General features: G+C 56.4%; 6 protein-coding genes across 6 annotated transcripts; 4 read left to right on the top strand and 2 right to left on the bottom strand.

Annotated features, from left to right (window-relative positions):
* Window positions 1-421: 421 nt before the first annotated feature.
* LTR77_002285 (uncharacterized protein) lies at window positions 422-1,474 on the top strand (the record flags this gene model as incomplete). The annotated part of the gene is made up of 1 exon (XM_064799544.1): window positions 422-1,474. The coding sequence occupies one exon, from the start codon at window positions 422-424 to the stop codon at window positions 1,472-1,474; it is 1,053 nt and encodes a 350-aa protein (XP_064662299.1).
* A 548-nt stretch (window positions 1,475-2,022) lies between these two features.
* On the bottom strand, window positions 2,023-4,497 carry LTR77_002284 (uncharacterized protein; the record flags this gene model as incomplete). Its single annotated transcript, XM_064799543.1, has 3 exons — window positions 2,023-3,139; window positions 3,195-3,786; window positions 4,044-4,497. The coding sequence occupies 3 exons, from the start codon at window positions 4,495-4,497 to the stop codon at window positions 2,023-2,025; spliced, it is 2,163 nt and encodes a 720-aa protein (XP_064662298.1).
* A 1,094-nt stretch (window positions 4,498-5,591) lies between these two features.
* BET2 (Rab geranylgeranyltransferase) lies at window positions 5,592-6,656 on the top strand (the record flags this gene model as incomplete). Its single annotated transcript, XM_064799542.1, has 2 exons — window positions 5,592-5,702; window positions 5,757-6,656. 2 exons carry the CDS (start codon window positions 5,592-5,594, stop codon window positions 6,654-6,656), a joined length of 1,011 nt encoding a protein of 336 aa, XP_064662297.1.
* Window positions 6,657-10,256: 3,600 nt separating this feature from the next.
* LTR77_002282 (uncharacterized protein) lies at window positions 10,257-12,094 on the top strand (the record flags this gene model as incomplete). The annotated part of the gene is made up of 2 exons (XM_064799541.1): window positions 10,257-10,569; window positions 10,632-12,094. 2 exons carry the CDS (start codon window positions 10,257-10,259, stop codon window positions 12,092-12,094), a joined length of 1,776 nt encoding a protein of 591 aa, XP_064662296.1.
* Window positions 12,095-16,032: 3,938 nt separating this feature from the next.
* On the bottom strand, window positions 16,033-19,214 carry CYM1 (Mitochondrial presequence protease; the record flags this gene model as incomplete). Its single annotated transcript, XM_064799540.1, has 2 exons — window positions 16,033-18,814; window positions 18,868-19,214. The coding sequence occupies 2 exons, from the start codon at window positions 19,212-19,214 to the stop codon at window positions 16,033-16,035; spliced, it is 3,129 nt and encodes a 1,042-aa protein (XP_064662295.1).
* Window positions 19,215-19,462: 248 nt separating this feature from the next.
* LTR77_002280 (uncharacterized protein) lies at window positions 19,463-21,054 on the top strand (the record flags this gene model as incomplete). The annotated part of the gene is made up of 2 exons (XM_064799539.1): window positions 19,463-20,958; window positions 21,012-21,054. 2 exons carry the CDS (start codon window positions 19,463-19,465, stop codon window positions 21,052-21,054), a joined length of 1,539 nt encoding a protein of 512 aa, XP_064662294.1.
* Window positions 21,055-21,682: the final 628 nt, after the last annotated feature.

Raw genomic sequence — 21,682 nt, 5'->3', positions numbered from 1 at the left:
GCGAAGGAGGGAGGTGGGGGAGGGGGTGTGTATAGTATAGTTAGTGTGTGGTTGTGAAAGTATCCATCGCATAACGGCTGTCTCAACTTTTTGCTCCTTGATTGTTGTCTCAATTGCAACGCATTGATGAGTTCATACCGACAGTGAGGGGTTTGCAAGAGGTTTACACCTGCCTTTTTGAGAATTGCCTTCTACCTTATGCTGTGGTGGCAAGATCCTTGTATGCGCGAGCAGACGGCGCGGAGAGGCTTTGGCAAGGCAGCGGATCGAGACTGTCCGATTTGTCTCTTGTCTAGATCGTCTCTACCACTCCTTCTCGATTCAAAACAACCGCCCTACCGTCCGCAGCAACTCCAGGTAGGAGAAGACATTATCATAACATTCCAATCTCTCCTGGAAGCCTACCATATCATCATCGACGATGCCAAAACGGAAACGCAACGAACCTCCAGCAGAGGAATCCACCCCTTCTACTTCTAAGGACGAAACCACAGAAGCCAGTACAACCAGAGTAACACGCTCTCGCAACAAACCACCCAACGCACCCTCAACCACCACCACCTCTCCTCCACCCAAAGCCCAAAAGGAATCTCCCAAACCACCCATTCCCACTTCGTCTTTCGCCAGCACCGAACCAACCGCCACCAACTCGCCCAACGAGGATGCCTTCCACGCTTCCACCATCCCCCACCCCCAGAAAGACAAAGGCCCCATTCAATGCCAGCGCCACGGCCCCTCCTCCGTCCCTCCCTCTCTGGTCTTCACGCACGGCGCGGGCGGAGACCTAGCAAACGAGGGCGTGCAGCTTTTCTGCGAGGGCTTCGCTGCGACAGGGAGGATGGTGTGGGCGTTTGAGGGGAGTATGAATCTCAAATCTCGGGTTAGTGGGTTTGACGCCGTGCTTGCGCACCTCTCGAACGCGGGGGCTGGGGGTGAAGGTGAGGGTGAAGGTGAGGACGAAGGGGTGGTGAAGGCGAACGGCGGAACGATCGCGTTAGGTGGTACGAGTATGGGCGCCCGCGCCGCTGTTGTTGCCGCGACCAACGCCAACGCTTCCCAGCGCAGTCCAGCCGTTGAAGCTGTCGTCCTCGCATCTTACCCGCTCATCGGCGCCTCCAAAGGCGATGTGCGGGATCAGATCCTATACGACCTCCCAGCAGACATAGACGTCCTCTTCATCTGCGGAACTGAGGATAGTATGTGTCCGCTCCCGCACCTCAACTCTGTGCGCGGGAGGATGGAGGCAAGGAGTTGGCTGATCAGGGTACAAGATGCGGCGCACGGGTTGGGTTTGAAGGGGAAGGGCAAGGGTGCAAAAGCCGGGACTGAGGCGTTGAGGAGGGAGGTTGGGGTATTGGCTTCCGAATGGCTGACGCATAGAGATGGGGACGGAGAAAGGGGGAGGGTGCGTGAAGTGCGCTGGGACGCGGAGCGTGGTGAGGTTCAGACGGGTGAGTGGTGTGAAGAAGGGTAGTAGAGAGGGCATGAGATCGTTGGGATTGACGAAGTGATTGTAGCGACAGTCCTAACTTGCTTCCTTCACGTGGCTGTCAATCGATCAATCATTGGTATAGTGCCTACTGATACATAACCGCCTCTGCCTCTGCCTTCTCGACGAGCAGAAGAAGACCCAACGCTAGCCCATCCATAAGGTCCCGTCAAGTAAGTCTCCCGACAAACGCCCGAAACGCCTCGCACGTCAAATCATTCGGTTGATTGAAGAATCATGCATTCAACATCGCTCAAACTCCTTTCCCGTCATCTCCAAAACATCCGTCCAGTGAAAAACGCCGTCGCCGTCAAGAAGGGGTATCAGGAGTCAAGGACATATTAAATGCAGTCAGTCGTGTTAGGTATTTCGTATTGTGATATCGCGCCGTGTTGAAGCTCGCTCGCTCGGCCATGGCTCTTGCTCGTTTCGTCGGCTGCGGGCTCGCTCGTTCGATGCTGTGTGTGTTGGTACGCCATCATGCCGTGGTAGTGTGGTCGTATGATCGTGTCTTGGAAATCGGTACCAATACTTCAGCCCTCCCGCAACCCAAACGGAAAGTCCACAGGCGACCCCGGCATCACCGGACTAAGCCTGTACTCGCTCTGGCTGCGACTGTGGCTCTGCCGGGGCGTCTGCGCACCACTTCCCCCACCTCCACCTTCCCTCCCCGCAGTATTCGGCCTCCTCAACTCTCCACCCGTACCCAACGCCCCCATCTGCCTCCGATGCTCAGGACCCACGTTCGCATTCCCATTCGCACCACCACCACCGTGCCTCGATGAAGGCTTCTGCGTCTGAGAAAGGTCCGGACGCACATTCTCCGGCATAGGCGAGTGCGGCGCCGAGCGCGCGTCTTCGTAGCGCGAGCCCTGCGTGCTGGTGCCGCGGGAGCGGTCGCTGCCTCTGCCGCTGCTGTGGAGGTTGCGCTCACGCTCACGCTCGCGGTCGCGCGAGGATGATGTCGTGGTGGTTGTGGTGGGCGCTGAGGGAGAGTCGTCCTCGAGTGCTTCCTCTTCTTCTTCTTCGCGTTGCTGCTCCTCTTGACGCGGCTCCTGCTGATGCTCCGGCGGCGTAGTAGGAAGGTACGGGTTCTCCGGCATGACGTACTCCCTGCCCTCCCTATGCGCGCGCTCAGCCTCCAGATACACCTTCTCCGTAAAACAGCCCTGCCAGCAATTCCGCCAATCTCCCACCAGATAGTTGAACAGCCACCTCTCCAGATCCAGACACGGGCCGATGCAGATGCTCAGGTTGTTCAGGTCCATTTTGTTCTTGTCCTGATGGCTGAGCAGCAGACTAAGATGACACGTGATCGCGAACAAGAGGTAATAGTTGAACGGGGGCAGATGACTGAGCGCATCTCGCAGACGCTGCGGCGCGGCTTGGCCCATGCGTTGGTAGTCGGGATTCTCGCGGGCGAGGTCGTCGGCGAGGCTGTGCTGGAGTGTCTTGGGCATGATTTCGGAGGGGAGCTCGCGCAGCCAGGACTTCAACATGCTGCCGATGTTGTTGGGGTCGTAGAGGGAGGTTTCGTCGAGCAGGTTGACGTCGAGCTCGGTGTCGAAGCGGCGTTGCCAGTGCTTGACTTGCGGACCGCTGCCTGGAACTCGGTACAGGCCTTCGGACTCGCAGTTCTGGTTAAGATAGCTGGTCGAACATTAGCATGTGACCTATGATGAAGTGAGATTGAGCGCAAACTCACTCAATACACCTCCACGGCAGGCTCGGCATCCAGAATTCCGTCTTGTCGCGACACTTGTTCAGATCTTTGCTAATTCTCGTGATCCGCGTCTGTTCGACAAGTGGAAGATGGATGATCTTCGGCACGTATTCGCTGTCCGGGACTTCCTTTGCGGTGTTACTGCCGCTCCTCCCCACCTTGCCCAGTCGACTGAACAAGTTGCCACCTCCAGTGACCGCCTTTGACATGACATTCCTGCTGCCTGACACAAATCCCTTCCCATCCTTCTCCTTGCCCGCTCGTGCTGCAAGGTTCTCTTGACTCTGGCTGGTCACTGAGCGGTCAGCGGACTTGCCGCGGCGGTCCTGGCCTTTCGACTTGAGAAACCACATATCTGAAGTTTCTCTCGACTCAGCCGCCAAGGGTGCGGTTTTCAGTGGCTGGTGGAATGTTGGTATACCGTTTGGTTTCAATTTTGAGTGAGAGTCTCGCCGTATCGACTTTGTTCGTGCGAGCGGGTTTCGAAAGTTTTTGTCTTTTCGCCTCACGCTAATGCTGTTTTCACTGTGGTGCGGTGACGGTTGCGGCCTGATGTCAGCCGGTACTGGACTGCCTGAAATCGAACTGTCAGCACATGTATGCAATGCGTAAATGGTGGTGCACCATCCGGCACCGGCACCAGCAAGCGCAATGTTGTTGTGGTGGATCGAGCAAGGCTGAAGTTGCGACTGAAGCCTCAATCGAACCAGCCGAAGTGAGGTGAGATTGAGACCAGGTCACGCCACCACTTGAAACATCATTACAGCTCTCACAGCCAGATAAGGCAGGCACGGACGTTCTCACGAGCACACAAAGCTCACATTGACTCACCTTCATTCGATTGTTTGCGCACATTCTCCTTGCTGCCGACCAGACTGAGCTCGGGCGTGCTGCCGGGGTTCTTGCGCAGGTGGTATATTTTTGACATGCTGCTGCTGTTCGGCCGGATGTCTTCATCGTCTTTGGCGTGTCGTAATTGCGATCGATGTTCTGCCGCTCCCTCAGGTACTGCTATTGACCGGCTCTTGGTGCCATTCGCGCCATTGACACCACTCTTGGAAGCCTCTCTGTTGTGCCGACCAGGCGACTGCGGTAGGGGCGGTGACTGGGGCAGCGGTGGCAGCTCAGCAATGTCCATTCCGATGTCTCCGCCAAAGGACGACAGGTCTATGCCCTCCAGGTTCATCGGGCTACTCTTCGGGTCTGGTGTTGCATTGCCTTTTCTGGAGGAGACGTTGGCGTTGATGGTGAGGTCGGCGGGTTTGGGTTTGGATTGTCGAGGCATGGCGGCGGTGTGGGCAGTAATGCGCAGGAACCCTCCTCGCTTCCGGGGTCACTGCTCGTGGTAGGTGGCCCAGCGAGCCGGGGCGGGACTTTTGTGATCTTACGGGCACATGGGGTGCAGCCTGCTCGTGCGCGAGGATCTATCAGCACATGATCTGGGTATATTCCTGCTGAATGCTCTTGAAGCGCTGTTGTTGTGGGCTGATATACTGCAACCCCAAACAATGTGCAAGGGGTGGGGAGAACAAAGAGACGTACCCTGCGGCGTTGCGCCTCTTGTCGTCGCCCTTTCGGCTCGAACTACTCCGGGGTGTTCCTCCTCGTATAACACACGCGGTCTGACGCTGACCGTGTGCTGCGGATATCGCTGCTGGTCCGGCGCAAACAGTCCGGCGAGGCTGTCAACACCGCCGACTTCTGAACGAGTGCGGGAGGCGGTCGGGATTTTGTGGGCGAGCTCTTCGGAAGCGGGTATGCAGAGGGCAGCAGGGGATGTATAGAAGTAGGCGGCTAGTTCTCTGGTGTGCATTCGACTGCGGGATGGCAGCGGGAGGGAGTCAGCTGAAACACTCCACCCAAGGCTCGTCGCCCGTGTGCCTGCCTGAGTGTTAAAGGCGCGGGGCGGACCTCGACGACTCGGTAGAGGCACCTCCTTCTCCTGGCGAGTCAACCAAGCTCTCCAATGCGAGATATTGTTCGGCAGCTAGTAGTCAATCGAACCGTGGTTGCGCATTGCATAAGTCACACGTTCCCTGAACCCTTTTTTGCTCCACCAAACAGTGCAGCGCTAAGGCAAGTCATTCTGTCAAGGTCCCTTCCCTGTAAGCCCGCCTGAATGCCAAGCCTGTCGCGGAGCTGCTTGACCTCACTCGTTCTTTTACTTTCAGTGTACTTACATTCTATCTTTATGTGAACGGTAACGAGGGTTTGGATACCTCCCAAAGTGTCGTCTATACAGCAACACGCAGCGCGCAATCTGAGGGGAACCTTGAGCGGGGTCCAACCGCCTCCTTCAGGCAAACACTTTCGTCTCAGCATTAAAGTGAAGCCTACACCCACCATCTCATCCACTCCCTCATTCCAACAACCTCCACCATGTCCCTCGCAGCAGGCCCCGGCCGCGCCGGCACCATCTCCGACCAGCTCCCCGACGAGCTGCGCCTAGTAGTCGACAAACACGTCTCCTACATCCAATCCCTCGACACTGTACTTCCACTACCTCCCTTCCTTCACCCCATGCTAACACTGACACCATAGTAGCGCCGGGACGAACTCGAATACCACCTCACCGAACACCTCCGCATCAGCGGCATCTACTGGGGCCTCACAGCGCTACACCTCCTGCACCACCCCTCCGCCTTACCGCGCGAAGGCATCGTCGCCTTCGTCCTCAGCTGCCTGCACCCTAACGACGGTTTCGGCGCTGCTCCCGGTCATGACGCGCATATGCTGTACACCGTCTCTGCCGTGCAGATCCTCGCCATGACCGACGGCTTTGCCGAGCTAGAAGACAGTGTTCCGAACGGCAAACGGAAAGTCGCAGAGTACATCGCCGGCCTCCAACAACCCAACGGCACCTTCGCCGGCGACGACTGGGGCGAAACCGACACCCGCTTCCTCTACGGCGCCCTCAACGCGCTCTCCCTACTCAACATGCTGCCCTCCCAACGACCCAACGAACCCCCGCTCATAGACATCAAAGCAGCAACCGACCACGTGAAATCCTGCCTCAACCACGACGGCGGCTTCGGCGTCTCCCCCGGCGCCGAGTCGCACGCAGGGCAAATCTTCACTTGTCTCGGCGCGCTGTCCATTACAGGCGAACTCGACTCCTTCCTCGGCGAAAGCGGAAAAGACCGTTTAGGCGCCTGGCTCTCAGAACGCCAACTCGACGATAGCGGCGGCTTCAACGGCCGGCCGATGAAACTGGTCGATGTGTGTTATAGCTGGTGGGTCGGGAGTAGTCTCGCGATGATCGGGAAGCTGGATTGGATTGATCGGGAGAGGTTGAAGGGGTTTATTCTGCGGTGTCAGGATGCCGAGGAGGGCGGGATGGCGGATCGGCCGGGGGATATGGTGGATGTGTTCCATACGTGCTTTGGGGTCGCGGGGTTGAGTTTGCTGGGGTGTGAGGGGGTGGGGGCGGTGGATGCTGCGTAGTAAGTCCTTTCTCTTCTCCGCGGGGTGTGGATTGGAGGGCAAAGATGCTAATGTGTGTGGCTGTAGTTGCATGCCGAAGGAGGTCGTTGATAGAGTCCTAGGCAGATGAGAACCGGCGCGCTGCTTCCTCTGTGTGAGGCAAAAGAGGACGAGGAGCATGCATGCATGACCGTCGCTGGGCTCTGTGTCTTCGCGGCGTTGCGTCCGTAGCTCAAGAGTTCTTTGCGGTGAGTGAGTGAACGAACGGTGGTTATCTGACATGGTGCTGAGGTGGAACAGGAGGGCCCGAAACAGCTTCAATGTTCTTGACCATTTTGCCCTGTGGCGGCGGATATTGTAACGGCTGGGTGATATGTAAGGTGAGTGAAGAACGAAGAATGAATTAATGAAGCACCGTGAGTCTTACACGAGATGGAACCGATCCAGACGATGAACGAGCCCACTTGCCTCCAATGCCTCCGATGCCTCGAGTCCAACGTTTGCCGTTCCCCGACTGGTCTTCGCTTTCGATTCCTACTGCCCGTTTACTGTGTCCGATGCCTGCCGATCGATGTTCGCGATGATCCGCCTGCCTGCCTGCCTCCTCTTCCTGTCCTCATCTTATCCATTTTCCTGCTCTTTTCGCTTTCCGATTAAAATGGCGGCGGTGGAATTATCGAGCGTCCACTGCTCTGAGTTGTGCCAAGAGAAGATGGGAGGACGAGATGGAAGGTCGTCGGGACTCGTTTGGCCGTGTGGTGCCGGAGGGTCGCTCGAAGGTTACTTCTTGAGAATGGTGAGTACTGAATGTTTATTCCGAGTCCCATGCGTGATGATGCAGGAGCAGCTGAACAGTCCGGTACCTAGAGTCTCCTTGCGATCGCTGTGTCTCTTGCGCGGCGCCAATCTCACTGCCCTTCTCTCTCGTGGTGTGAGTGATCGCGGTGGCGACGTGGTGGAAGGTAAAGACTGGACTTTCTCGACGCGTGTGTCTACGGCAACTTCTGCTTGGGTTCTTCTGGATAGCTTCCTCGGCTTCACCGTTTGAGTCGTAAGTGAGTGGCTCGTTCCCAAGCTGAACACCGGCGGCTTCCTGTTGCGGAGGAGACGATCCACGACTTGCTTTGATGCCTGCTGCCGCCTGCCACCTTTGTGATGGCCGTTCGTTCCCGACAGGCTCTTTCCTTTCGACAGGCTTCTCTGTTCGCAGCACTGGTGGCGGCAAGTGGATTGAGGCGGGAGGTGAAGATGAAAGCTGGTCGCCCACGCTTCCTTTCCGGAAGTGCCAGGATCCTTATGCCGCATATCCATCTCTTCTATCCGCTGGTCGCAGGAAACGCCCACCAATTCTCTGGCTCGAGATTGAGCAGGCGAAGAAGAGAAAAGCGATCAGCTCAGCACATCTTCTCCATCTCTTCCCGGAGTATTAGAGCGCTGTCCTCTTCACGATCAAATACGAGTCATGGCATGCTGGAAGCTTATCGTCCATCCTCTCTATCGCACTGAGGACGGAGGTACCTTATTGCTTGCTGTGCTGGCTGTTGATTGCTTCCTTGGCTTCTTTGCTTTGCCATAGATAAAGGAAGACGCGTCGGTTTTGCTCGCCAGGAGTTGAGCAAAAGAAGATGACCGGTCCGCCAACCAATTGTCTTGTCCGCCTTCTGGAGTTGGCTCGTCGTCCTATTGTTCGCGTTGGACGGATCTGTGTCGTTGGGTAAGGCCAGCTCATCTTTCGCGGTCGCTGTGCGCGGTTGAGGTGGTGAAGGCGGCTCCGATGGTTCTGTGGATTGCGCGTTCGATTGACGTTGACGGAGTCGATTGGGAGGGGTGAGAGGAGGGAGGAAGCTTCTTGGAGCTTGTGGTGTGCGTCGTTTCGTCCTGCTGTTATCGTCAATGAGGGAGTTTGGCGAGGTATGGGTTTGAAGACCTGGCGTCTGCTTTGTGAGTGGAACTTCTTGCTGAGCTGAGCTGTGACCAAGGTGGATGCTGACCGTTCTTGTTAATTGTGTAACATCGCGCGGCGGAGATGATGGTGAAGGAGTTGACCTTGCTCGATTGGACGGTCCTCTGTACTGCGCCAGCGGCTTGTTTCGCGTGCTTCTCGCGAGGCGGAGCAGGAGGATGTCGTTGTTGCGGACGCTGTGGTGCACTGCTTGCAGTTTCGTCGTGGGAGATGCTGAGTGATATGGAGAGCCAGTCGCTCGCGCCTGCTGCGCAAGAGGAGGGTGGTAGCGCTGGCGGTGTGCTCGGTGTGCTCGATCGTCTTGTCGTCCACGCGATGGGGCTGGGTGGGTTGTCGTTTCACGCATGCTGCGCAAGAGGAAGGTGACAGTAATTACGGTATGCTTGGTGTGCTCTGTCGTCTCATCGTCTGCGAGAAGGGGGAGGGTTGTGGCCTTGATGGCCGCGCATGAGTTGGCGCAGGACGACGGTGGGAAGGGGGTGCTCGTCTGCTCAACGTCGTCAGTAAGTGAATGTGTCCTCTCTTGTAGTTGCCGTCGGGCGAGGTCTCGTCGCGTGTGCTTATTGCAGGGAAAGGTCTGGTAACTCACTGTCGCTGGCCTGCTCTGAACGGGGGTGTCACTGAAGCGCGGAGGAGCTTTGCCCGAAGGCACTGCTTGAGTGATGCATGAAGTGTTGATTGCTTTGCTATAGAACGCGACAGCGATTCTATTGAGGGAGCTCATGGAAAGGCAGCCCCTGGTCTTTGTGGCGAGGCTCGCCCACCGCTTCTTGCTGCTGCCGCCGTGGTAGGTCCCCTGACACCGCCGCTCGCAATCTAATAACCCAAGTTGACCTCCTCCATGAGACTGGGCTACAATGCGAGCGGAGAGCAAGCTGCTTGAGCTTTCTGACAATTGTCCTGGGCGGTTCCCCCTGAGCGGTGCCTGGGATACTATAGCTCATCACATCCCATCTTCCCCCTCCGGCAGCATGTCTTGAGCCCCCTCAACCTGGCTCGTAGACTGTAGGGCGCAATACCAACATTGTTCTCGCCCTTGTGATTCTGTTCCGATTAAGATTGCACCTCGCACGCGTGACGTTATTGTTTGTGCACGTGAGAGCTGCATTGGGCTTGGCGTGGTTGCGAAGAGTCGGTGGAAGCAGCTTTTGCCTTGACAACCATTGCAGCTTCCTCCACCACCTCCCCCTCCACACAACCGCAACTCAAGACGACAACAAGCAAGCACCACCACCCCATCAGCAGAGGCAGCGGCAGGAGGCCACTCCCATCTCAGACGCGACCTTCTTCTCCGCCCTCCTGCTCACCACCATCCCTCCCTCCTTACTCTCATTCCGCTGCTCTTGGCTGTTTTTGCGCCGTCGCTCCTTTGCACACGAGCTCTTGTTCCTTCATTCGCAGCACCACCACGCTGCTCATCTCGCTGCTGCCCCTTAATCATAATCGAGCCGGACGGGTGCATCACCACCCTCACCGTCACTCCTTCGCCGCCAGCAGCAGCAGCACCCAGCAGCAGCAGCAGCACGCTGCCATCCAGGAGCTCACTCCAGCATCCAGCAAGCCAGCAGCACATCCGGCATCACCAGCGAGCTCACTTCACCTCCCTTCTGTCACTCACTTCACTCACTTCAACCGACATCATCAGCAGCATCATCAACATGCCTCGGCACAACGCCGCCGGGATACCGATGCACGACAACATCACTCTCCAGTGCATTGTTTGCCCGAACAAGCCGACATTCTCTGATCTGAGCCATCTTCTCACTCATTTGCAGTCCAAGGCTCATCTCCATAAGAAGAACGTCCTGGAGCTCAACGCGTCCGACGACACCGCTGCTGCCGCCATCTTGGACAACTACACCAGATGGATGCGGGACAACAACCTCACCAAGCGGTGCAAGGAGCGCCAGGACCGGAAGGACACCAGTCAGCGTGGCTATGGGGCCAGAGCCACCAACGCTTCTCGTCGCGGTGAGTGACCATTGCACCCCTATCTCATCGTCCGTCCACTTTTGCTGACATTCCTCTCCCAGCGGCCAATTCGACCACTTCTCGCAACCGCCCTAGGAGCTCGCAGGCCGCAGGCCGTCAACCGCAAGCGCTCCGCGAGAACACCATCGACCCCCAGCTCGATGCTCACATTAAGATTGAGGATGAGCCTACCTCGGACCCGTACGCCTACAACCCTGCGATCGCCGGTCCACACTATGCACCACCAATGAGCGGCTATGGCACGACTCCTTACCCCGTGCCGTCCACCATGCAAGAGCCGTCCGTGTTTGACAGCATCGACACCGATTCTTCAAGCAACTCGCCGTACGTTGAGGCAGCACCACGCAGAAGCGCTCGCGGCAACAAGCATACCAGGAGCATCACCGAAGTCGACGACGATGACGACTATGAGTTGTATCAGGGTATCAGAGTTCCCAAGACTCATGCCGAGCCGCGCAAGAAGCACGACTTCCCAGGTTGCAACGTCATGGATTGCGCCACGCAGGAGGGCAAGCGCATGCGCAACCAGAAGAAAGACGACAGTGCCATCGTCCTGCTGGAGAACGTGAGCAAGAGCATCTCGCCGCGTGAGATCGTCTCGATCGGTGGTGTGCCGTGTCGTGATAGAGAGATCACCGGCTTCCCCAACTCTGACGACGGGCAGCCTGTGCTCCCCGGTGAGGGCCCATCCACGCCGCCGTCCTCGCCGCCCAAGAAGAAGCAACGGGCCTATGCCACTCGTGCTGCACCAACCAAGCGCAAGGCTGCCACTCAGTTGGGTGGCTGGGCCGCGGCACTGGCGGTCAACAGCAACACGCAGCAAGCTCCCTCTGCTCCGGCCTTCCCGTACGTCAATCTTAACGACGTTAACGACGGCATGACATTCGGTGGGCCATCTTCTCGTCGCCAGGGCGGTATCCGCGTCCACCACGACAACAGTGGTCCCGCCATCACCTTCGGCAACACCCGGCTCCCCGTCCTCACTTCCGGCCTCCAGCAGCAGCCGTCAATGCAGCCACGCTTGTTCATGCAAGGCCAGCAGGAGTTCAACTACACGAGCAGCTACAGCCACGACATGTTCGCGCCACAGCTCCTCTCAACTGATGGCGGCAACCCGCTGGGCCTCACCACCCCGAATTTCGGCAGCTTCGGGTTCCTCAACAACTTCTCCGTGCCAGCGGTCCTGGGTGGCAGCAACCCCCTGTCCTACGGTGGCACGTCGCAGCCCGCGGTCTTCGGGACGCCGCAGCAGGCCGCCGGCACCGTTCCCTCCTCCCGCCCGCCGACCATCAACTCCTTCGGCCCGGGCATGACCGCCAACAACGGCAACACTCAGGCTGCTCCCGCCTACGACCCGTTGGACGGAATGATGATGCCGACCTTCGACCTCCCAACCGCCGCCTTCCCGCCCGTCGATCAGAACCTGATCCTCGGCAGCAACGACGACGGCTCAGGAGCCGCAGACTCGGAGGGCACCGTCTCCCCGCCGAGCAGCAGCAGCTGAGCTCCCTTCGGGGCGTACGGCCGCACGACCGGCCTCCTCCGCCTCGAGAAGGGGTGGTGTCCTCGTCGCTGGCACCCTCGCCGGCGCCTTTTGGCGCTGACCACGACCTTCGCTCGCCTTCCTGTTGGCTTGCGGGTCGCAAGACTGATTGATTGCGTTTCCTTGCTGTGTGTGTGTGTTGTTCTTCTCTCCTCTGGACGGAGGGGTTATAATGTGTTTGTTCGATAATGGGCGGTCGGTCGGGTTTTTTCTGGGTGGTGATTAAACATTGAGCATGTTTATCAACGAGTATATGATTATGATGGAATGACATGAGCCACGAGAAATGAGTATCAAGACTGCATGCTCATCGGATTGATGTTTTTGGGCGTTCTTGTTCTTCTTGCTGGGGACCGATGAAAAGAAGATGGTTTAAAATAGGAAGGTGTAATGCACTTTTCCTGCCAGTCGTTCCTTCCTCTTTGGACTCTTGATTGAGTTGAGGGAGCGAAGTCTTGTTTGTGTTGGTCGTTCTTTCCTTACGTCCGTCTCACTTTGGGTTGCTTCTTTTCGTTTCCTTTCGTCTGTTTGAAAAGCAGTGAGGAGCAGTGAAGAGCAGTGAAGAGCAAGGAAGAGCAAGGAAGAGCAAGGAAGAGCAAGGAAGAGCTGGACGTGAACGTCCGCGCCCGGGAGGGAGCGGGCGTCTCGGTGTGCTTGAGGAGGTGCGCAGACCTGGTCGAGAGTGTTGTTGTCCTCTCGATGGCCTTTGAACATTGGAGCAGCGGACCAAGGTCTTGATCGTCCGCCTTCTTCGAGTCCGTTCAGTATATTCGGACTCGATGGCAGTGTCGTCTTCTCCACCTTCTGAGACGGTGTACTGGCCGTGGCGTCGTTGAGGGGAGCAGATGGAACCTCTGCCGCTCCGAGATGGTCTCAACGGCTTTGCCTCTCATCCCTTCGATGAGCTGGCCGGAGGCTCCTCGAGGTCCGGATCTGACGTCGAGGGGGCTTTCGGGGTCACCGTACTGGTCGTTGGCGGTTCGGAGAAGGACTCACTGGGCGTTGTTCTGCTGGCCGAATTAGCAAGCTGTCTGCTTCTCGAAGACTAGAGAAGGTGCCGTGAGGGCTGTCGTGGTCACGAAGGGCATTATCGGCGGCACCGAGAAGGGCTGTAGGGCGGCGTTGACAGGCTCGACATCCAACTTCATGGCTTGACCTCGGTCATGTGTCCTCGATGATGGCTGGGGATACGACGTATTGGTCTTCGAATAAGATGCTGTCGGGCGTGCTGTGCTCACCAGAGAGCCTTTTGGTGCCGTGGAGATGGCTTCTCTAGCTTTTCGTCAGGGGCCATCACCGGAGAGTGCCGGTCAGGTGGGAAGGACTGCGTGGTCCAGCCATCTTCTCGGCTCTGAGGAAAAGGTGGTACGCAGGGCGATGAAATGACCGCTTAAATGTTGGCTGCCTCGAGAACAGCGGCACAAGGCGGTGCCTTTGCCGTGCCATGCCACGCAATCCGGTCCAACTTGCTGCATAGCGGCAACTCCTTTCACTCCACATCCGGAGGTATCTCCAACGTGCGAAGCTCAAACGATATGCTGCGTCTCATGATGCGCTGTCTTCCATGCCTTTTCGTATCCGAGAAGATAGCCTTCCATCGACCGCTAGCGTTGGAGGACAACACCCATGCCGTTCGACATTGCTGAATCCGGCTTCTCTGTTATCGTTCACACTTGCTTGAGCGGATGCGGTGTCCTCTCGAGGTTGTCTGCGCGACGGAGACACAGAAATGCCTCGACTCTGCTGCGGAAGAAGACTTGGAGAATTCTAGTATGCATGGCTGTGAGTGCTGAAGATGGCAACTCAAAATCCGACTTGTTCCTTGCGTCCGAAGGCTCGACAGCTCAACCAGCGGAACGCGACCGGATGGTCAGCAGTTCAAACCTTCTTCGCAACGTACATTTGCCACTCAAGCCCTTGCTTCTTCCATTCCGTTGGCCTCGAGGTACATCAAGCAACAAAGCAACTGAGTCAATGCCCTTTGGCATCCGATCCAGTAGGCGGCTTGTCACGAACAGATGGACTCGGTATACTGCATCCACTGGAGGAAAGTGAGTCGATGTGGCTCTCCGGAGACGGGATTAGGATATCTCCTTCTATAGAGAGCGATGTGGCGCCTTCGATACCACGTTGCCACCATGGAAATTTCGAGATCGAACATGTCCCTCGAGGTGACTCGATGCGATCGATATGAATATTGTTAACAGCCGGAATTCCGGCTGGTGAGCTGGAGGCTGACACGGAGAGGACAATTCCAGATTCTTTCGCCCTACTTGCGATGCCGTTGCGGCACTGGACTCCAAGCGCGTCCCGCAGACCTGAAGTGCCGTCGCCTGATGCCGATGGTTGTGACTCGGCGATGTCGGTGTTGATAGGCGATGGAGTAACAAAGACCGGTGCGACGACTGGGCGGCAATGTCAGCGCCGCGTCGCTCGTAGGTCGCCAACACAAAACCCTTGCGTGGCAAGAAGGTAGTGCTGGCCGACGGAAGCAGATGCGGTTTAGGTGTAAGATAACGCAACCGCGCAACCGCCCGTCGACGGCTCCAATGGATGAGCTGTTCTTCTAGATCAACTCATCGATGCGCTGTTTGGAAGGTGGTGCTGTGTCGAGCTTCTGTCGCAAAGTTCTTGAAGCGCCTGACGCCACCGCCTACGCCCGCAACTTCCTGATCCGGCAGAGTTCGTTCTTGGGGATTTTTCGATGGCTGTCGTTGTCGAGAGCATGGTTTCAACGATCCCCTCACCACGGTCGTGTAGCATCTTTGAATTATGTTGTTTATAGGCCCGGCTCTTGGTGGACGCTCTCGTAGCTCTTCACCTTCCCACCGCTACTCTGCCCGCGGCTTCCTTTTGTTGCATTTAGGCTTCGAACAACTAGCCAACGTCTTCGAGATCGGTCTCATGGTGGTTCTCGACAATCTCGCTGTCCCTAGAGTCGTATTTTGCAGTGTTGTGGTGGTGTTGTGAAGCCCTACGCTTCTGAATACCGAAGCGCTTCTTCGCTCCGCCACTCCCGCACCTTCCTTCTTCGGCGACTACGGGGCGGATGGACAGCAAAAGTAGATGAGATAGTTTGTAGGGGTTGTTGGAGGAGGCTCGTCGTTGTTATCGTTGTTTTGGGGCGTTTCTAGCAGCGTTGTTGGTCAATGAGGGAAACGTTCCAACGTATTCACGTCATGTGAAGGCTTGGGCCGGTGTTGTAAGTGAAGGCTGCCTCACCACAGCCTCTCCGAAGCATCGAGGGTCCTGTCTAGAGCGCGTGGGAAGGCTTCCCCTTGTCGTTGTACGCAGTACAAGCGGTATACCGTCAAGAACAGACGACGGCAAGCGAAAGAGGAAGGGCCAGGAGCACTCACGGGTCAACAGATGCAACAACAAGTACAATAGCAGCCTTAACAACCTCCTAGCAACACCGCCTCACCCCCTTCTACTCGCCATCGCCACAGAAATGGCCTCATACGTGCAGGTGAACCATTACCACGTCCAGCAGATGCCTTCCGGATCAGACGCTATGCCACCGAGCGACCAGTCGACCGCGAGAGCAGCGAGGAAGGACGAGAGTACAAAGGAAAACATCGCTTTCACCACCGGAGCTATTGAGAGCGCGCCAACAGCAACCCACAGTCCACTTTGGATGCGCAGGACGTGGTAGTTCGAGAGGCGAGGACATCGGTGAACGGATGGGATTGGTGCACTGCAATACCATCCATCCGCCAAATCAGCTGGCATCGTCCCGAAGCATCATCGAACAGGCGACCGATCTTCAAAGTCCTCGAGTCCTCGAATCCTTGAGAAGTGGTGGCACGCGGCATGAGCAGATGGAATCCACCCCTTGCATCAAAACAATCGTACAATTACACTAATCTACACTAGAGAGGCGAGCATTACACCACCCATCACGAATCCTCCGCCGCTTCAACCTGCTCAGGCGCCGCCATCCCCATATCCTCGACCCGCCACCCAGCGCTCTCCTTGACGAACTCCTTCTTCTGCCCGATCAACGCCACGCTCGAATCCTTCATCTTCGCGTCAAGCATCTCAGCAGCCTGCCTGACCTGCTGCTTATCCACGTCCAACAACCACTTACGCCTCTTCTGCTCCATGTCCTGATCGATCCCGCTCAAGAAACGCACCATACCCTCCGCATTAACATCAAGCGGCGCATCAACACCTTGGAAAACAGCGAGTTTGGCCTCCTCAAGCTCACGGTCCGTCCACTCCCGTTCAGTAGCCCAACGACCGGCGTCAGCCATGATGCGGAGCGTGTTCTCCGGGGCAGGATCACGGTAGCTGTACATGCCGAAGAAGCCCGTGTTGCCGCCACTAAAAGCTCCACCGCCGTACGCGCCGCCCTTTTCGCGAATCTCATGATGAAGGTGCTTGTGTGTTAGGAGCTTGGCTAGAATGGCGAAGGGCGCGGAGGTTGGGTCGGTGTACGGTCCGGTCGGTAGAGCGAGGGAGGAGTAGGAGACTTGGTATGGGAACTTGAAGAACGTCTTGCCGGAGGCGGGATATTGTTGGGGCTTGACAAAACCCTGCTTTGCAAGCAGTGGCGGCGAGAGTTTGTGTGCAGACATCGTTCCGAGGAAGGATTGAAGAGCTCTGTCGTTTTCACTCACGGCATCAGAGCCGCATGTGAGCGCCAGCCGGGTGTTGAGGTTGAGGTTGGCGATTACGAGTGTTTGGATTGCTTTCAGCTTACTCGCAAGCTCTGCCATTGCCTCCTGGTTCTCCTCGGCCGAAGCGAGGCTGGTGATGAGCTTGACTTGTGTCAAGCCGGCAGTCTGCTCCACTAGCCTGCCCTGAGGCGTCAGACCAGCGGTGGCATAGTGTCGAGCATACGAGTGTCCGCTCCCGGCAACGGCATCAGCAGCACCGCTTGCGCTGGTCTGCAACAGCTGGCGAATGTTCTTCTGTGCGTTGGGAGAGTCGAAGTCCGTTTCCAACAAGATCATCTGGAAGAGCTCGTACATTGCCGAGACATTGCCATCGAGTGCGTGGCCGACGAGTCCGAGTCCCTCTTCAGCCTTCTGAAGATCGTGCGGCGAGGTAGAGACGTGATACCCGAAGCTGATGCCACCCGTCTTCAGCTTGATGAGGTCTTCAAGTTCCTCCATGGACTTGTTCCTCGTTCCAATGCGCATCAAGCTGTCACAGAACAGCGGCACAAGCATGCGCAGCTCATCCGGTAGGTCCTTGAACAAGGACAGAGCACGGAAGTAGGTGATGCCGTTGGTTGCTGTTTCTCGCCACTGCACCTTCGCATTATTTGAGAAGTTGGCGTCTCTCAATTGTACCGGCTGTTGCTTTCGAGGTATGTCGCTGACGTGCAAGGTTGGCAGCGAGTCCAGAGACTCGGTCTGGCCGGCAGTCTGCTCCTGGAGTAATTTCAACTCCCTTTCAACGAGCTGTTTGTGCGCTTCTTCCTCCGACGAGAACTGCTTCACGGTGTCCACGATCCGGCTTTGTAGCTTCTGTGCCTCTTCCGAGGCCAATTTTTCTCCGTATGTTTCGTCCGGCACCATCGTGAAGGTCAGTGTATTCCCGTTGTCGAGGTACTGCTTCAACAACCCTTCGAGACGTCCAGGCTGGGCGTACTCAGCCTTGAATTCCTCCACAATCTTGTTCCAAGCCAGAGCGTCGAACGGATCAATGCCGTTGAACCATCCTGGCTTCAGTCGCTGAATGAGGTTCATGCCAAATCCGGAGGTCTTGTGCTTGAGCCCAAGCTCCAGTTGATGCAGCAACCCATCTATCTTGTGCCGTTCAAAGCCTTTAGCCACAGCTTCTTGCAGAGCCGCCTTGATTGCTGCATCAACTTTCGCAACGTCCGCCTCCTTCACGCCGGTCAAGCCGACGGAGAAGATGCCCTTGCGGCCTGATGTATCGTAGCCCGTGTTTGGCGTAAAATCTGTCCCTAGTCCAGACTCGATGAGCGCTCGATACAGCGGCGAACCATAACCGTCAAGCAGCACGCTTGTGGCGATTTGAAGCGCGAAGGACTCGGCAATATTGGTTGTGTCGCCCATCAACCAAGTAGTGGAGGTCTTGTGTTGCGCATCCGGAGGTGTCAGAGGGTCTACAGGGCCTGATAATGTCACTTGTTTAGGACCGTTCGCAAGCTCGATTGGAAGCTTGATGTCGGAGTCCACGTCACCGCGATCGAACGATGCCAGATGCTGCTCGAGCATCTTGAGATGGTCCTCCACAGGCTGATCACCATAGGTCAGGATCTTGCTGTTGCTCGGATTATAGTGCGCTTGATGGAAGCCTCTAAGCTGCTCGTACGTGAGGTCGGTCATCTTCTGCGGATCTCCTCCGCTGTTGTTGAGGGACGGGAAGATGTGCTCCATGAACCGAATGTAGAACAGGTACTGAGCATCTGACATCTGTCCTTTCATCTCGTTGTACACAACACCCTTGAAGATCAGATCGCCCTGGCCCTGCGAAGTGGCGAGCGGATCTTCCGGCCCTATCCTCCAGCCTTCCTGCACAAAGTCGGCATGCTTGAGCAGAGGATGCAGAGTAGCATCAAGATACACATCCATGAGGTTCTTGAAGTCTTGAGCATTGGTCGTAGCGAATGGGTACATCGTGTAATCAGAACTCGTGAAAGCATTCATGAAATTTTGCAGCGATCGAGGAAGCATCTTGAAGAAGGGATCGCGAACAGGATACCTACCATATCCATCAGCCTATGTACCTTCTTTTATGCGAACCATCTCACTTACTTCTCCGATCCACACAATGTAACATGCTCGAGTATGTGCGGCACGCCCGTGGCGTCCGGGGGATTTGTCTTGAAGCCGATGCTGAATACATTGTTCTGGTCATCTCGTGCTACGTGCAGGTAGTCTGCTCCCGTCTTGTCATGCTGGAAGTGCAGCGCGGACAGCTCTAGCTCGGGCACATGCTTCGTCCGTTGGAGTGTGAAGCCATGGAGTTGCGCTCCTTGCTTGGGCAGTCGCTCGAGGTCGGTTACGGAGGCGTAAGATCTTCTCGATGGTCGCTGAAGCTGTCGAGTGTACGGCGCGAGGTGTCGAGGAACACGCTGAGCAGCGCGAAGTGCGGTGAGCATCGATGACAGGCCTGCTTGACTGCGTTTGCCGGTGATAGCGTTGATGGGATGGAAGACGAAGCGAGTCAAGGTCGAGGTGAGGTCTGAGTAAGTCCGGCGAGCTAATCAAATTTCTAATCAAATTGCACATGCTACATCATTCCGTATCCTTCCGACCGACAAGCTCTGATGTCACCTTGATCAGGCCCAAAAAGTATCAAAAGCCATTATCAAAATGGAGATTTACACCTCGCTCACTACGGCATGCAATGTCGTTGACGAGGACCAGCCTACTGGCTAGCCGGACGACCAGAAGTCTGCTCAGTCGGCGCATACCTCACCATGGCACATTCAAACAACTCCAGCGACGATGTATATCCCTTCAGGCCTTGGATGCAAACCAAAACGGTAGAGAGCGAGTCGTCGTTGTCGGATCTGGATGGGCTGGCTACTCCCTCGCACGAGACCTCGACCACAGCAAGTACCAAATCGTTGTCGTTTCTCCGAGATCTTATTTCGTCTTCACTCCACTTCTGGCAAGCACATCCGTCGGTACACTCGAATTCCGGACTGCCTTGGAACCAATTCGATCACGAAGAACGAAGGTCGAGTTCTTCCAGGCGTGGGCAGACCGTGTGGATTTCCACAGCAAGACTCTAACCATCGAGGAAGCTGTCGAAGACCCATGGCAAGGTCGCTCGCTGGTCTCTGACAGACATGCGGACGCATCACCAAATCAACGGGCCCAGGAGAAGCAGCTCGAAGTCAAGAAGGGTGAGCTCTTCGACGTCAAATGGGACAAGCTCATCATTGCTTTGGGTTGCTACAACCAGACATTCGGCACTCAAGGCGTGAAAGAGAATGCCTTCTTCCTCAAGGACGTGGGCGACGCACGACGGATCCGCAACCGCCTCCTGTCATGCTTCGAAACAGCTGCCTTACCGACTACATCCGAAGCAATGAGGAAGCAGCTTCTCAACTTCGCCGTCGTAGGCGGCGGACCCACCGGCATCGAGTTCTCAGCAGAAATGCACGACCTCATCGGCGAAGACATGAAACGCATCTACCCCGACCTCGTCAAGTACGCCAAGATCACCGTCTACGATGTAGCTCCCACTGTACTCTCAATGTTCGACGAAAAGCTCTCGAAGTTCGCCATGAACCACTTCAAACGCGAAGGCATCGATATCAAAACCAGCCACCACGTCGAAGAACTACGCAAAGGCTCACCAGTCGCTGTGCAGCAGGAATCCAACATCAGCGAAGCTGACGATAGCTGCTACACCATCAAGCTCAAAGAAGAAGGCGAGATCGGCATCGGCATGTGCGTCTGGAGCACCGGACTCATGGTCAACCCGTTCGTGCAGAAAGCGCTCGATGGCAAAGTCAAGCGTGACGAGAAGACAGGCGGGATCATGACCAACGAGCGTCTGCAGGTGAAAGACAGCGAGGACAAGGGGCTCGTACCCAACGTCTACGCCCTCGGCGACTGTGCGGTGCTCGAAGGCACGGCATATCCTGCCACGGCGCAGGTGGCGTCGCAGAAGGCGAATTGGCTGGCTAAGCGGTTCAACAAGGGCGATATTGAGCGGAGCAAGTTCACTTACAAAGATCTGGGTGTGATGGCTTATGTCGGGAACTCGAACGCCATCCTGCAGTCTTCCGGAACAGACATCTCGGGGCGAGTGGCGTGGTTTCTCTGGCGCAGTGCGTACTTGGCCAAGTCGGTCAGCTGGCGGAATCGGATACTCATACCGGTGTATTGGTAAGTCGCTGCACTGTGCGCGTGGCTTATGCTCTGGCTGACAATCGTGACAGGGCTGTGAACTGGCTGTTCGGGCGAGACGTTTCGCGGTTCTGAACAAGAGCGAAGGTAATACAATCATCAAGGCGTTGGAGCATGGACACTGGAGGAGGTTTGATGGGGCACATAGACAGCGCGGGGATCTGACAGTAAGCGGTTCATGTACAAATATGGTAGCAGGACAGACGTAGCGGCATCTTGACTGTTTTCATAGAAGCAGAATGATATTGTAGGCACACGTACACCAGGACGTTGCTCTAGACACGGCAATCGAGAGGCAGCGCAGCAAGATCACCTCCATTTATAACAACGGGCGCATTACGAAGATCTCTCCACCATCCTACGTAAATCGCACCATGACCAAACCAAAGAAAACCAGCTCAGCGACATGCTCACCAAGGTATACTTCTCGCTCATTCATCGGACATTTTGTCCGTACAACTCGTAATTGTAGCATCAGGGCTCATGTCGCGCCGAATAGCCGCAAAGTAGCACAGGACGTGGTTTGCTTGGTCGGGAACCATACATACAATGCCTCGACTACAATTGCAGTGGAGGCGCCGCCAGGAGTGCCGAGTCTCGATACATATGGGTGCAGATATCACCAATGGAGAAGAAGGAAATGATCCACCTACCATGGTTGAAGAAAGGCGCAATGAGACAGCGATCAATGGTTAAGCGGCAA

The sequence above is a fragment of the Saxophila tyrrhenica genome (genome assembly GCF_035928015.1).
Source record: "Saxophila tyrrhenica strain CCFEE 5935 chromosome Unknown scaffold_3, whole genome shotgun sequence".
Taxonomy (NCBI): Eukaryota; Fungi; Ascomycota; class Dothideomycetes; order Mycosphaerellales; family Extremaceae; genus Saxophila; species Saxophila tyrrhenica.
This window is presented reverse-complemented; position numbering and strand designations above follow the sequence as displayed.